General features: G+C 47.7%; 1 protein-coding gene across 1 annotated transcript in view; it reads left to right on the top strand.

Moving 5' to 3' along the window:
• The window catches only part of MARCO (macrophage receptor with collagenous structure), a 36,347-nt gene extending 23,114 nt beyond the window's left edge, over positions 1-13,233 (top strand). Inside the window, exons 8-15 of the mRNA XM_015596501.1 lie at positions 2,011-2,100; positions 2,206-2,241; positions 2,702-2,800; positions 9,133-9,177; positions 10,152-10,250; positions 10,770-10,814; positions 11,346-11,522; positions 12,983-13,233. Coding sequence (XP_015451987.1) covers positions 2,011-2,100; positions 2,206-2,241; positions 2,702-2,800; positions 9,133-9,177; positions 10,152-10,250; positions 10,770-10,814; positions 11,346-11,522; positions 12,983-13,113 — 722 coding nt within the window. The 3' untranslated portion in view covers positions 13,114-13,233. The remainder of the gene's footprint in view (positions 1-2,010; positions 2,101-2,205; positions 2,242-2,701; positions 2,801-9,132; positions 9,178-10,151; positions 10,251-10,769; positions 10,815-11,345; positions 11,523-12,982) is intronic.
• Positions 13,234-13,608: the final 375 nt, after the last annotated feature.

The raw sequence follows: 13,608 nt of genomic DNA, 5'->3' as shown, positions 1-13,608 counted from the left end.
AGAGAAGGTGCAGAATCCTCCTAGGTAGGACTGAAGGGACATCCTTGCAGCAGGCAGACAGTTGGCCTCTGAGGATGACTCCCAAAGTAGAACACTGAGGTCCCTTTGCAATGGAAAAGGGAGGCCCAAACTTTCTCAGGGTGGCCCTGCCAGCCCCAGAGAAGGGAACAATGGCCAGGCCTTTGCCCTCTAGTCCTTTCTCATGGAGTCTGAGCCATACTGTTTTTCATCCCACACTCACCCATTGCCACATAGGAGGATGTCGAGTCCACACCCAGTCTCAGGCCCAGAAACGCTGTGGTTAGTGAGGGGAAATGTAGCAGTTTCAGTTCTTTAGAAATCAGAACTCCAACCTTCCCCTCCTCTTCTCAACTTTCCCCTCCCAAGATCTCTCAAGATCACAAAATCTCTCTTAGCCACTGCTTGCCCAACCCGGCGGACAGGGCTGGCTAACCAAGTGCGACCTGCCCCTGTCGTACTGAGGTTTTCCGCTCTTTGTCCCAGCCAGTAGGTAATGCCACAGTGGTGAAGTTTCCAGGGACATAGTTCACCTTTAGCTCTGACTGGAAAGTTCTGAAGTCAGACGCAGCTGTGATTCCTCAGCTGGTGCTAGACTCTGATCTTTTCGCTGATACTGCTCTGCTTCCAAGGTTGTCCCTTCTGGTGGAGACACAGAAGTCATAACAACACAGACTCAGGCCCGGGCCATGCTCAAGAAACCTCATATGGCCACACAGCTGCCATAGCATGATGGCCCTGGCTGGCCCAGAGCAGTAGGGCACCAACAAATTCCTCCAGGGAATAATTCCTAGTCTTTTCAAGTGACATTTGGTTCTTCTGCTGAAATGAACACTCTGAATGACTAAGGACTGCTATCTATACTGTTTGTACCTGTTGTATGAGATCTCAACTGTAACCAAGTTCTTTATGGTAGTTTTGTTTTCCATCAAGGAATAATCATCCTCTGAGTGTCCAAACCATCTCCAAAAACCTAATTCCCAAGCCTTGCCTCAAAGCTTAGACACGGGTTTGCACGACAGTTGCTTCTCTCCCTTCTCTTCAGACCATTTTTTGGTCCTTTCCTCATTCACTGAAGAGGAAGCTGGTGGCCTTCTGAGTCCATCCCAGTTCTGTATCAGGAAATTAATAGAATGGAGACTTTGAGCCAATTCCACCCTAACAAGCCAGCCCCAGGGCCTGAGGAAGTTGCTCAGGGTGGGTCTTTACTGACGGTGGGACTTCAGCAGCTTCTTGAATATCAGGTAGCCAGTGGGTTGCCAATGAGAAGGCCCCACATGGTACAGCTGGGAGGGGCCATGCAACTTATTCCCAAACCAAACTCACAATGTGAGAAGGGGTTGGTGAGTCCTGTCCTGTGAGGAGCTGCCCTCAATTGATATGCACCAAGCAGGGGCAGAAAAGAAGAGAGAGCAAAGGACGACTGAGGAGCGTACAGGCTAGGATGAGCCTTGAATGCTGATGACAAGTGGAAAATTTGAAACCTTAAGCACCAAGAAAGCCTATGGCTAAAATGCTGGCAGGAAAATGAGCTGCTGCAATGTTTTTCTCTCCATCAATGCCTTAAAGCTTCTCTTCTCAGCATTTGAGGTCTGCTGTCTAGAATATTCAGATTTCAATTTGGGAGGCTTAAAAAATAATTCCCCAAATGCAGACACTAAAATGATCCAGCACTGATTAAACCTGGGCTGTAGTTCCTCCCAAGGGGACTAAGACACTGATCTGGGCCCTGAGAGTCTGGCTTCCAGGTCTTACATTGCCCATTGGCCAGGCCAGGTCACCTCATCCACATTTTCTGAGTTTCCATTTTGTCTCTGGGGCAGAGTTGTATGCTCTTTGAGGGCAGCCATCATATCTTCTATTTCTAGGCTCCAAGTAGGAACTCAAGGAGTTTGAGTTTGGAATTTGGGTGAAACGGGAAGTGTGAGAGTGGGACCTGGTGCTCAGGTTTGCCCTCCTCCCATGGCTGACTGTGACTCCTTGGTTTTTCAGGAAGCATGGGAGTGAAAGGAGAAATGGGAGTCATGGGACCCCCTGGAGCCCAGGGGAGTAAAGGCGACTCGGGGAAACCAGGCCCCCCAGGTAAGAGGCTTCATGGTCAGGTCTCCTGGCCTGTGATATTCTTTTTCTTCTGTCAGGCAGAGCTAGAGGGGAAAAAAAATCTCTAAATGTCCTTCTTCTTTTTAGGTGTAGCTGGAATTCCTGGAATCAAAGGACATCAAGGTAAGAACTGTGGGAATCTGGACATCATTCAAGTTCCCACTGCCCTTGAGCAAAGTTAAGTCCAGGACCTGACTCCATTATCTCATTTCATTATAGGATTAATCTAGAGCATCTAGGGTCTCTAAAATTTGGCCCCTCCTAAGAGGAAAAGAGCAGCATGCTTAATTGATAGTCCTCTGTAGAGTTTTACCTTACTCTGCCACCCAGGGTCGGAGCTGGACATTTGTAACCCAGAGTTCCTACTGAGTTTGCAAGCCCTGAACTGCAGCAGTGAATAGAAAAGATTGGTAGATTGCTGAAACTGTAATTTTATTCCTGCTATTAGGGCTACTTCATGGTTTCTAAAGCTGCCCAGGGAACATATTAGATGTTAAGATGTTGAGAACATAGATGTGTTGAGGGAGGGGCAGCCAGGCCCTCTGCCAACCACCTAGCCCTGCAGTCATAACTTAACTTTCAGGACAACCTGGAGAAAAGGGACTTCAAGGCCCTCCGGGTGCGGCAGGATCCCCAGGTGCCAAGGGTGAGCCTGGAAGCACTGGAGCCACCGGACCAAAAGGTGAGCTCCTTGGTCCTATGGTAGATGTAGGGACTGATGCATGAAGATCCAACTAGCTCAGCCCTTATGCCCACCATGGTACCTGTTGTCTAGGACCACCAAGGAGACACAGGTAACAGAGGGTGTGGGTAGGTGGGTGGGCAGCATTGCTGGGTGTCAGGGATGGACAAAGGGGAGGACTGGCTCCCTGAGGCCCCACCAGAAGGAGGTAGAGGGTCTCCTGTGCTCTGAGCCTTAAGGCCCTAGGGCTGTTCTTCCTCTGCCCAGGGTCTCTGAAAAGCTTCAAATACCATGACCAAAGCTCCCACATCAAAAAGAGCAAGGCACCCTGCCCCACTCTTCTTCTGGCCTACAATGGGGCCTCAGAGGACAGGGCTCTGGGTTTGGGAAGGGGGGTTGAGAAACCCCTTCTCGCATGCTTTCCAAGGGTGCTCAGCCTGGGAGGAGTGACCTGCAGCAACTTAGCTCACAGAGACCAGTTTCTAGACCACTGTGCGAACTCAGCCTAGGTTATAAACCGTCCTTCTGATTTGATATACTTTATAAACCACTACGCCAATTTTATCTAGTCACTACAAAAGTGTGGGCACCTGCAGTGGTCTAGAAAGTGTAGGCTACTCTGGTGGGTGCTGAGCCCCTATGATGCACAAGATCTGGTTTCTGTCCTCAGACATACAGGTTGGTGCAGTAGACAAGCGGGTAGACTTTTGCCAGACTGTCAGGCACACTCCGATGTGGGCATTTATACAAAGAACTGCCACATGCCATTTAGAAAGCAAAGTACAGGCCAGAAGGTATTGCGGCAATGCAGGGCTGTGAGAAAAGGGCTGTGTATCTGCCTGGGATGTCTGTGGGCAATGTGCCACAGCCTCTTCCTCTATCAGAGCAGAGGTCATGCTGGTGTTAGCCAACCTGTATGCCCTCACCCGAGAGCTGTGTTACAGACACACACCAGAGGCAGGTCCTCTCAGTTGTCATTGAACAAGTGGTTGACTGATTGATTTCAGTGGCCTGGGTCTGCTTGGGGTAGTAAAAGGCAGACCAGTGCAAGGGTGATGTAAGAGCTTGAGCTGAGTCTTGGAGGATGAGTAGAGCTTAGCCACATGCAGGAGGGGAAGAAAAGTCTAGAAAGAGGGAACAGAGCAGGTGAAGTCACAGAGGAGTGAGGGAGGACTCTGTAGGTTAGTGTTCCTGGCACCTGTTTGGTGTCTAGGGTTGGGATGTGGGGAAATCAGGAGCTCTGGTCAGAGGGGTGGGTGGGGCCACCTCCTAGCCAGCTTTGGAATCTGGACCTTTGACCTTTGGGGTTTTCCTGAAGGTCGTCAAGAGCTGTAGTGCGGGTAGCTCCTACAGCCACTGTTCTTCCAATCTGTCCAGCCTTGGAGTTGATTTCTTTTTCACAACTTTTGTGTCAGTGTAGGCAAGGGCTCTGCTACCTGATGCCATATAGGTGCCACCTGAAGGCCACAAGCAAGGTCTCACCTTCCACAAAGACTCCACCTGTGTATGGTGGCCAAGTGGCCCCAACTTATCAGCTGCCTCTTCTCATCTTATACCTCCTTCTTCCCTGGTCCCAGTTCTTAGGGTGTCTGATTTAGGGGCCTGAAGCTGTCTCGCCCCCAAGTTTCCTGCTTAGCTTCATGGAGATGACAACTTTCCCCCCTCAGTTATAAACAGTGAGGTCCCCTCCTTCTCTATTCCCACCCCACCGTTGCTAGACTAAGCTAGAATATTAAGGGTAAAACATGATTTTACCCAAAAGGGCACTGTGCTGACTCCTCAGGCCCCAGCTTGTATCTCCCACTGTCTGAGGTTAGGGAATCTTGCCCTGCATGCTGCATCCTGGGAGAGTTTTATAATAAGAGCAGCTCTTGACAATGAGCATTTTCATGACAACCCAATGAGCTAAGTAAGCACTCTTGTTAGTGCTATTTCACAGTAAGAGATGGAGCCCGGGTGCAAATCCAGACCTGAGCAATCCAAAGCTTGGCCTTGTACATTATACCCCATCAGGCCATCTTCTACCCCAGGCAGCCTGAAAGTTCCCCTGCCCCCATCAGAGCACTGATGAGCAACACCCCTCCCTCCATCCCAGTGCAGGATGGATGAGAACAGAAGCTGCAGCTGTTTATTCCACTCTTAAAAGGAAACACAGAGCTCTTATCCCCTGTTATGGCTTTTCCTCATTTATCCAAGACCCCACCCCCATTATAGCACACAGTCTGGACATCATTTTTACCCCATCATCAAGTCCCTGTCTATCTGATGGGCACCTTTACGGGAATCTCCATCAGTCAGGCCTAGTGGCAAATAGCAACCAGGAAAATTCTAAGGATGATTCTTTAACTCTAGCTGCCCAAGTAAACCTGGTAGTGAATTGCATTTTCAGTTTGGGGCATGTGATAATTACAACTGAATACAACTTGCATAGGTTCCCCGCAAAAACCCAAATGCTTGTCTTGATCAAGTAGCCGATGGTCCATATGAACATCTCAGAAGGGATTTCTCATAAGATGATAATCCGGCTCATCACAGCCAGGTCTATAGATCATCCTTAAGTAAAAGGTTAATGAACTTTGGGAGAGGTTAGATTTTTGAAGTGGGAGAAAGAAGGGTGATTGGTGAGTGGCAGTCAGATCTTGCCATGGGAGATAATACATACTCTCCAATGTCAGGACATTGGTATTCCCCAAACTAGAGGTCTTACGATGTTTGTCCAGTTTTCATTATATTAAGCCAGTTTTTCAAACTAGTCTATTTCCCATTTTGTAAATAAAATCATTAATCTCTCAAGAGATTATCTAGCTGCACTGGATGAAGTGAAAGAAATTACCATCATGCCTTGGCTTGACCTAGATAACAGCGAGATCTCACTTTTATGCATTAATTACAAAAAGGAAGAAGTCTGTTTATTGTTAATGATGCCTCTGGGCCAGACATTGTGCTTTAGTCCCATGATCTTAGTGGATCAGTACATGACCTTCCTGAGCCTCAGTTTCCTCCTCTGCGGGGTGAGAGGAGTAACCTAGAATGATATCTGGGTTCCTGCTAGCTTGTCAGCACTCTGGGTTTGAAATAGGCAATTTTCAGTCAGAGCAGGAACATACTAAGATTTTAGGCAGTACACCAGCTCAACACTAAACAATAGGAAGGAATGTGCTCTCTAAATGAACTGCTTCTGTGGGAGAAATCTCTTCTCTAAGCAAACACTTTGCAAACAAATATTCTGGGCTCTCTCGACTTGATAAGTTTGTGATACCCAGAGAAACACAGTTTGTTTGTTGTTAAGAGGAAAACTTAGCATTCGTTTGCTTTTTAGTATAGTTTTACAACATCCTCATCTAGATCCTATTTTTCAGCCATTCTCTCTCTCCAATCAGAACACTGCCTTGATTTATAGTGTAATTCCTAGTCCTTTGATTGAATATAGTCGATGCACTCAGCGAATGTCCTCTAGAAACCAATGAGACTTGGAGAGAAATCACACAAAACTCAATTTCAGTTTCCTCTACTGAAAGGGGAGAGGAGTTTTGAAGACAAAACTGTTGCCCATTATATACATATCAAAGGGCATTTCCTCAAGGGCCAGAAGGTTTTGGGAGCACTCAGACATGGGAGGGGCTGGGAGTTCCTTAAAGACCAGAAGGCTGTTCACAGGAGGCTGGCTGTGAACTGTTCCATGAAGACTGAATGAGATGTATTTGCAGTCTCTGGACCAACAGCATCAGCATTACCTGAGAACCTGTTAGAAATGCAGTCTCAAGTCCCCATCCCAGATGCACTGAATCTTCTACTCTGGGTTGGGTCTAGCAAGTTGTTTTTTTTTTTTTTTCACAAACCCTATGCAGGTTATTCTGAGGCAAACTCCTATTTGATTACTTGTTTAAGAAAAAGGGGTGGCCCAAGGCTGGCTGGGACTGTCTTTGGGATCAGGTGGATAGCCTGAGTGAAACTCCAGGAAGAAAGCAGTGAGCTGGCAGCTACAGGCCCAGTGAGAGGCCCAGTGGAGGCCAACCCTGGGTTTCAACTCTATCTTCACCACTCTCTGTGTGATCTTGGATAATCCCCTCATGTCTCTTGAGTGTTGGCTTCCTCCTCTGTCAAAAAGGAAATGGCTCTGTCTTGTAGGGCGACTGAGAGATGGGAAAAAGCAATGTAGGTAAAGCCCCTGGCATGGTGCCTAGTACAGTGCAGGCATCAGCGGATGCTGAGTCCCCAGGAGGAGAGAGGTTAGGAGGGAGGGTGTAAGAAATGAAGTGGGGAGGGTCAGGTCACAAAGACCACGGATGTAGTGAATAGGGGCTTCCCTATGGTTCCTGTCTGTACAGAGTGCTTGTCATTCAATGCTTTGGAGACAGCTGGAGAGGGGTACTTCTTTGAGGGGAAAGTGAGGGGGACCATAAAGGAAGGTCACAGTGCCTGGGGTCCCTGAACCTTGCTTCTAAGGAAAAGCTCTTAAGGTAGAGATTTCTGCAAATAAGGCACCCTGTAGGATGCAGACAGAGAGGGCCAAGAGTCTAGCTGTGGAGCATTTTTCTATTTAATAACGACCAAAGATGTGTTTCCGAATGTAGTTCCACTGCCCTAACCTGGACACATGTGATTCAGATGCAGGTAAGCACAGGAAACATCTGCCACCTCTGCTGGTTGACCTCTAGTCAACAGCAGTTAGGAGGCCTTGCTGGGCAGCAAGTCCAGAGCTCATGAGGAGGCTATGGACCCCACCTCTGAGGTGCTCTTTACCTGAGGGGGAGACAGGCACATGCAAACAGGTTCCACAGGGCAACATTTATTGAGCACTTGCCAGACACAAGGCTCAGCAGTTGACACAGAGGACTTTATTTAAGTCTCACAGCTGCCCCTTGGGGCAGCCAGGAGAATCAGATGAGGAAAAGGAGGCTCAGAGAGGGGGTCACCTTGCTTAAGGTCACAGAGATGGACACAAGCCCGGGGTCAGGTACATCCAACTCCTAGAAGAAAGCTCTCTGAGGCTTAATCCTGTCCCCATCCCTAAAATAAGGGACCAAAGCAGTTGACCTCTCAGATCTTTCCAGAGCTTCCTGCTTCCCTTGGTGCTAGCTCGTGGCCCCTGGGCCCTCTTCCCCTACTCCCCAGGCAATGCCCAGCCTCAGGTAAGACATATGAAAGGCTACCAGGAGCCAGGACTTCCTTGGCTCATTATTCCAGGTGTCTTAAAGAGACCTGCCAGGCCTCTCACCTGCCCTCCATTGACCAGCACACAGTAGGTACTCAGGAAAATCAGAAACTGGAAAGCAGGAACTTCCTCAGGTAGGAAATTTCCCTAGGCAATTGGCAATGAGGATAACTGTGGTTTCCAGTGATCATCAAAGGGGTGGGCCTTTGGTTAGGGCTGGGCTTTCACCATGGGAGGGACACCAGTCAAGGGCAAGGTGGTGAGCACAGCCACTCATAGATAACTGTTTGCATTTCTAATGTTACCTTCTAGTAACTGTTGCTTCACATTAATAATGAGCTTTTATTTCCCTAGGTTTGTGTAACTGTCTTGGAGAGTCCTGTTTCTCTGAATTAAAACTAATATTGGCACTTAAAATCAACAGACCATGATGTTACTAAACAAATAAATTATTATCCCTCAGTGACCAAGCCTGGTTCTGGGAACAGTGGATCTTCCATGGAAGTTAGTGAATGAAAGGATGAATGGGAGGAAGGAAGGAAGGAAGGAAGGAAGGAAGGAAGGAAGGAAGGAAGGAAGGAAAGAAGGGAGGGTCTTTCGCATTAGAACTATAAATAGTATCATCACCAATAACTACAGTAATTATTTTTTTATTTTCTGGACATGAGACCCATTAGCCACATGAATCTTTAGCCACACTGAGGGGCACAATGAAATAAACCAACAAAGCTAGTAAACATCTACTGTGGGTAAGGGCCCCCAAAGCTCCTGGTGGCCAATGAGTTCCCTCCACAGTCTTTTGGAAATAACCATAACTTTATTTTCAAAATATCTCTAAATTCTTTTCCAATAAAATGCAACAAGGAGGAATGGAATTAGATTTAGACACCAAGTCAGGCTATCACTGGCAAAGAAGGCTAGCCAGTAAGTCCAGTGTCTGTCTGTCTAACTTAGACTTTCATCCGATATGTTGCTATTTCACTCCAACACATAGGTCTCCATTTATCTGCAGTCTGTATCCTTTTATGCTGTGCTGGAGAGGCTTTAAACAATCATGAAGAACCAATGTATCTTTCCATCTGCATTAATCAGACAAAAGGTAGAGGTTGTCTAAGATTAAATGTGTTTAATATCCAAGTTTTATTATCTTCTCCCCCTTTTCATATTTTGATCTTAGGACTTCAAGGACAGAAAGGAACAAAAGGAGATTCAGGAGTTCCAGGTAAAGGGCTGGCTTCATTTTAATTCCTCACCACGATGACTGGAAAGGCTCATGCTCAGATGGCTCGTCTGGTTGACTTTGAACACACTGCTGTGACCTTCTCTCAAAGTGGCCTGGGCCCAAGACTATGTGAGGCTAAGACTCCAGGCTCTGTCAATCAAGCCCCAGATTCTTCCCCTGGAAAACCCAGGGAATGACAGGAACTCAGTGACCAAGGGGTATAGGAAGAGGGGCAGGGGCTATGGGTAGTGAAGGGTAAAAATGTCAGGAGAGCCAGGGGTGGGGTAGTGGCTTCAGGTGTGCAGCCACCGTGGGGCTGTGCGGTCTTCTTTTCTAGTCCCAGTTTGGTTGCCAGGTCTCTGCTTCCCCATATCTATTCTGGTCCAGCACTATCTTCCATTGGTGCCTCAAGCCTCCCCTCTCCTCATTCTTCTCACTAGACTATTATTATCATCCTCGTTCAGTGAGCCTTTGCTTGTAGTAGGTTCCTGAGCTTGGCACTTTCCACACACCGTTCCTAGTCTTCTTAACAGCCCAACCCTAACGAGTGCTAAGGCAACACTTCTCAGATAAACTGCTTGAGCAGTTTTTCTAACTCATGAACTGGATATTTTGTTCCTATTTTAACTTCATCAAGGAGAAATTGAGGCCTAGAAACATTCTAGCAAATTCTCCCAGAATGCCTAGAACTTCTATGCAATTGTATAGTCTGATGAGGACCAACAACCTTTGGAATCCTGTCAGCAATTTTCATCTGTGCATCCTCAACCAGCCTTTACAGGGGAGTCGGGAGATCAAAGCAGCACCCCTCCTTCCCAGTTGGACTAAAGACACTGGCTGAACATCCAAAAAGCCCATCCATGGGATGGAACCTGCTAGTTAGGGACAACTCGTTCATGAAACACCAAGGCCCTTGGTGCCCCTTGGAAAGCCGAGCAGAGCATCTGAGAGAGTGGTCTCTCTCCTCTCCCCAGGCTCTGCAGGCGTGAAGGGTGAAAAGGGAAGCCCAGGCCTGGCAGGCCCTAAGGGTGACCCTGGACCAAGTGGCCGAAAGGGAGACCCAGGACTGAAAGGTAAGGCCTGTTTCTCCTTTGTGGGTTTGAAGGAGAGGCCCTGTTGTAAAGAGTTTGGGAGTTTTCAGAATCAGAAGAGTCAAGGTCTTTTGGTTCAGTGGATAAGTTCTGAGCTGGGATGGGCCTCTTCATTGAGCATACAGATGTGAATAAGGCACAACTGGGCACTCAGAGAGGCAGACACATGAGCATGCGCTTGCAGCATACCCAGCCATGCCCCCAGCCACTCCAAACAGTTTCCATGACTGATTCTTTCCATGAAGGATATGCTCCCCGCTCCATGTCTCTTACCTATTAAATGTCTCTTGCTGAGCTAGTTTAAATCCTTCCTGCTGTGGCTTAGGCCCATTTCTTTATGCTCAATTGTCGGGGCCCATGATGCCAGGTCACCAGCACAGCTGGAGAGAGAATCCAACCTCTTCCTCATCCCTCTTCCCACCTCCCCACTGCTGGCAAAGGAGGGCCAGGGGGTCCTGGCCTGGTTTCCTTGAAATCATGTGCTTTTCCTCTTCATGGCAGGATCTTCTGGGCCACAAGGAGTAAAGGGAGAAAAAGGTCAAAAAGGTAATTATTAATTTTATTCTTTTCAATTTGTGCTTTAGAGTCAATTCTGTTCTTGAAAATTGTATGTGTGGTAGGGGGAGAGGCTTGCTGCTCAGAAAAATTACCTATTTTAGGGACAAGCTAATGGGCTCTTCCCTTAAATAAGCCTGCTCGTGATGTGTAGCCACAGTGCAACAGTTTTCCTTCCTTCCTCCCTCCTCCCTTCTTTTCCTTCCTTCCTCCCTTTTTCTTTCAATCTTTCTTTTTTTCCTCTCCACAACCCAAGGCAAAATACGGTCATCCAGATTTGGAAGACCAGCCATAGAGAAACCTGCTCCTATGGCATCATGCCCGCAGGTCCAGGGACACAGAGGCTGCTTGTCAGGAGTGTTAGTGCCATAATGTGGGATCTTCCCAGCTCTGGCGACAGTCAAGTAGAGGGATATCTTTTACCTAACTATAGAACTTCCAAAAGTTAAAAGGCAGAGCCTGCATTCACATGAAGTCCTAGGCTACCTTCCTTGCCTTTCCTACATGTTTTTTTTCACCCAGGTGAATCCCTAGTATCCGTCAGGATTATTGGCTCTGCGAACCGAGGCCGGGCTGAAGTTTTCTATGATGGTGCCTGGGGGACAATTTGCGATGATGACTGGGACAATTCAGATGCCACTGTATTCTGCCGCATGCTGGGCTACTCTACGGGAACAGCCCTTTTCAATATGAAAGCTGGTGAGTTCTCAGTCAGCATCCTCTTTCCTTGAGGGGCCAGTATGGGCTTTCTCTCCCTGGTGGGATGTTGACACCCTTTCTTTAGTTTCAAGTGACTCATTGCGGTTTGGCTTAAAAGAAAAGTGTTGGTTCAAGCAACTGAAAAGTTCTGCAGCTCAGGGCCAGAGGCTTACATCCTTCTAGCTTGCCAGCCCCAGGAAAAAGATGACCTTTCTTCCCAAGAGTGACAGTGAGAGCTTGGGGTTCTGGCTGGCCTGGCTTGGGTCAATGTCCAGCCAGCCCTGGAGCCAAAATACCACCCAGCCGAGAATGTTTATGAGGCATGGCTCTCCGGGTGACAGCTGAGGTGCTGGTGCTAGAAGAACAGAGAAAAGACTCAGGGCAGGCAAACATAGGTGTTCATTCCAGCTGTCTGAAGCCTAGAGGCCTGGACCCTGCCCGCACTGTAATCACCTTTAAGAAGAAGATATGAAGGGAAGAGGAAGCAAATCAGAGAGAGGACTTCTTAAAATCAGTTTTGGAATGATGTCCTGGGTGCTAGAGACTCAGCCCGTGTCTTTCAGTTTAAAGTTCAAACTTCCAACAAAAGAGTTGAATCCCAAGGCTGGGACTGTTTCCTTGGCTACAGGAGCTGACCTGGCAGGGACAGTAGGCCAGCAGTCCCCAACCTTTTTGGCACCAGGGACTGGTGCTCCTGTGAGAATCTAACACCTGATGATCTGAGGTGGAGCTGAGGCGGTGATGCTAGCGCTGGGGAGCAGCTGCAAATACAGATGAAGCTTCACTCGTTTGCCCACCACTCACCTCCTGCTGTGTGGCCCAGTTCCTAACAGGCCATGGACCAGTACTGGTCTGCGGCTCAGGAGTTGGGGACCCCTGCATTAGGCCACTTTTTCCTGCTTCCACCACTAAATATTCTCTGCTCTACTCTATGCAAAGTGCACACCTTATGTTTTAATCTGAGTCCAGTTGGATTGTAAAACTCCTTTAAAATATACATTTTCCTTAATTATAGATTAAGACTATATAGTTTATCACACTATAGTGCAAACACGGTAATCAAATAATTCAACCGTTTTCCTCTGAACTCTTCATCTGAAGTCAATTGTATCAGAAGGAAGGGGGTTTGAGAAAAATGTGAATGCTTTAGAGCCAGGGGATGACCGAGCTAAAAAGGCATTTGAGGAAGATGGATATAGCTGTAGTGGATTCACAGGGAGGAGATGAATGCTAGAACTCGAGGAGGAGACTTCAAATCATGCATGGATTAAATATTAAATACTTGGATGAGACTTTTGTCAAAGAGTAGAAAGCAGAACAGAGGTGGTCAGCACCTTGGGCTTGAGTGGATGTGAGAGAAATGTCATCTAGCCTACATGAGAGCCCCTGAGCACAAATGGGCTACTGTGCTTGGACCCTAATCTCACTCTCCTTTGTCTCCTTGCTTTTTCTGAATCTAGGCGCTGGAAACATCTGGCTGGATAATGTTGCATGTCGTGGAACAGAGATGACTCTGTGGAGCTGCAACAAGAATAACTGGGGCTCCCACAACTGCAACCACAATGAGGATGCTGGCGTGGACTGCAGATGACCCTCCCCAGCCTTTGTACTGCTCTGTCCCCAAGGTGTCTGCAGGCAGAGATACTCAGCTCTCTGAGGGGTTTCCAGGAAGAGGCTGAGCAGCCTCTGGGGTGGAGTCATTAATAAAGCTCAAAATGCTATAACCTGGCAAAATCACTGGCCATGGCTGAAATCACTAGTTCATACCCACCTTCCCTTCTTGGTGTGCCCGCTCAGTACACACAACATTTCACTGAGTTCTCACATTCCCCTGCACACAGGGACACTAGAGTCTCAATTTATAGCCAGGGGGAGGGTGAAGGTACAGGGGGATCTAAATGCGATGCAGAAAGTGAAGATCACATGTAGTCAAAATTAGTCATGACCATCCCTTCGATCATTGAGATGTGGCATCTCTCACAACGAGTTCTCCCTCCAGCTCCGGAGCTATTCACCAGCAAATGAAGAGGTTGGCATGTAGTTGGCACCATATTGCATGATGAATAGGAATTGTAACTTTAAGCAT

Source organism: Pteropus alecto, unplaced genomic scaffold (assembly GCF_000325575.1).
Source record: "Pteropus alecto unplaced genomic scaffold, ASM32557v1 scaffold3, whole genome shotgun sequence".
Lineage (NCBI taxonomy): Eukaryota > Metazoa > Chordata > Mammalia > Chiroptera > Pteropodidae > Pteropus > Pteropus alecto.
This window is presented reverse-complemented; position numbering and strand designations above follow the sequence as displayed.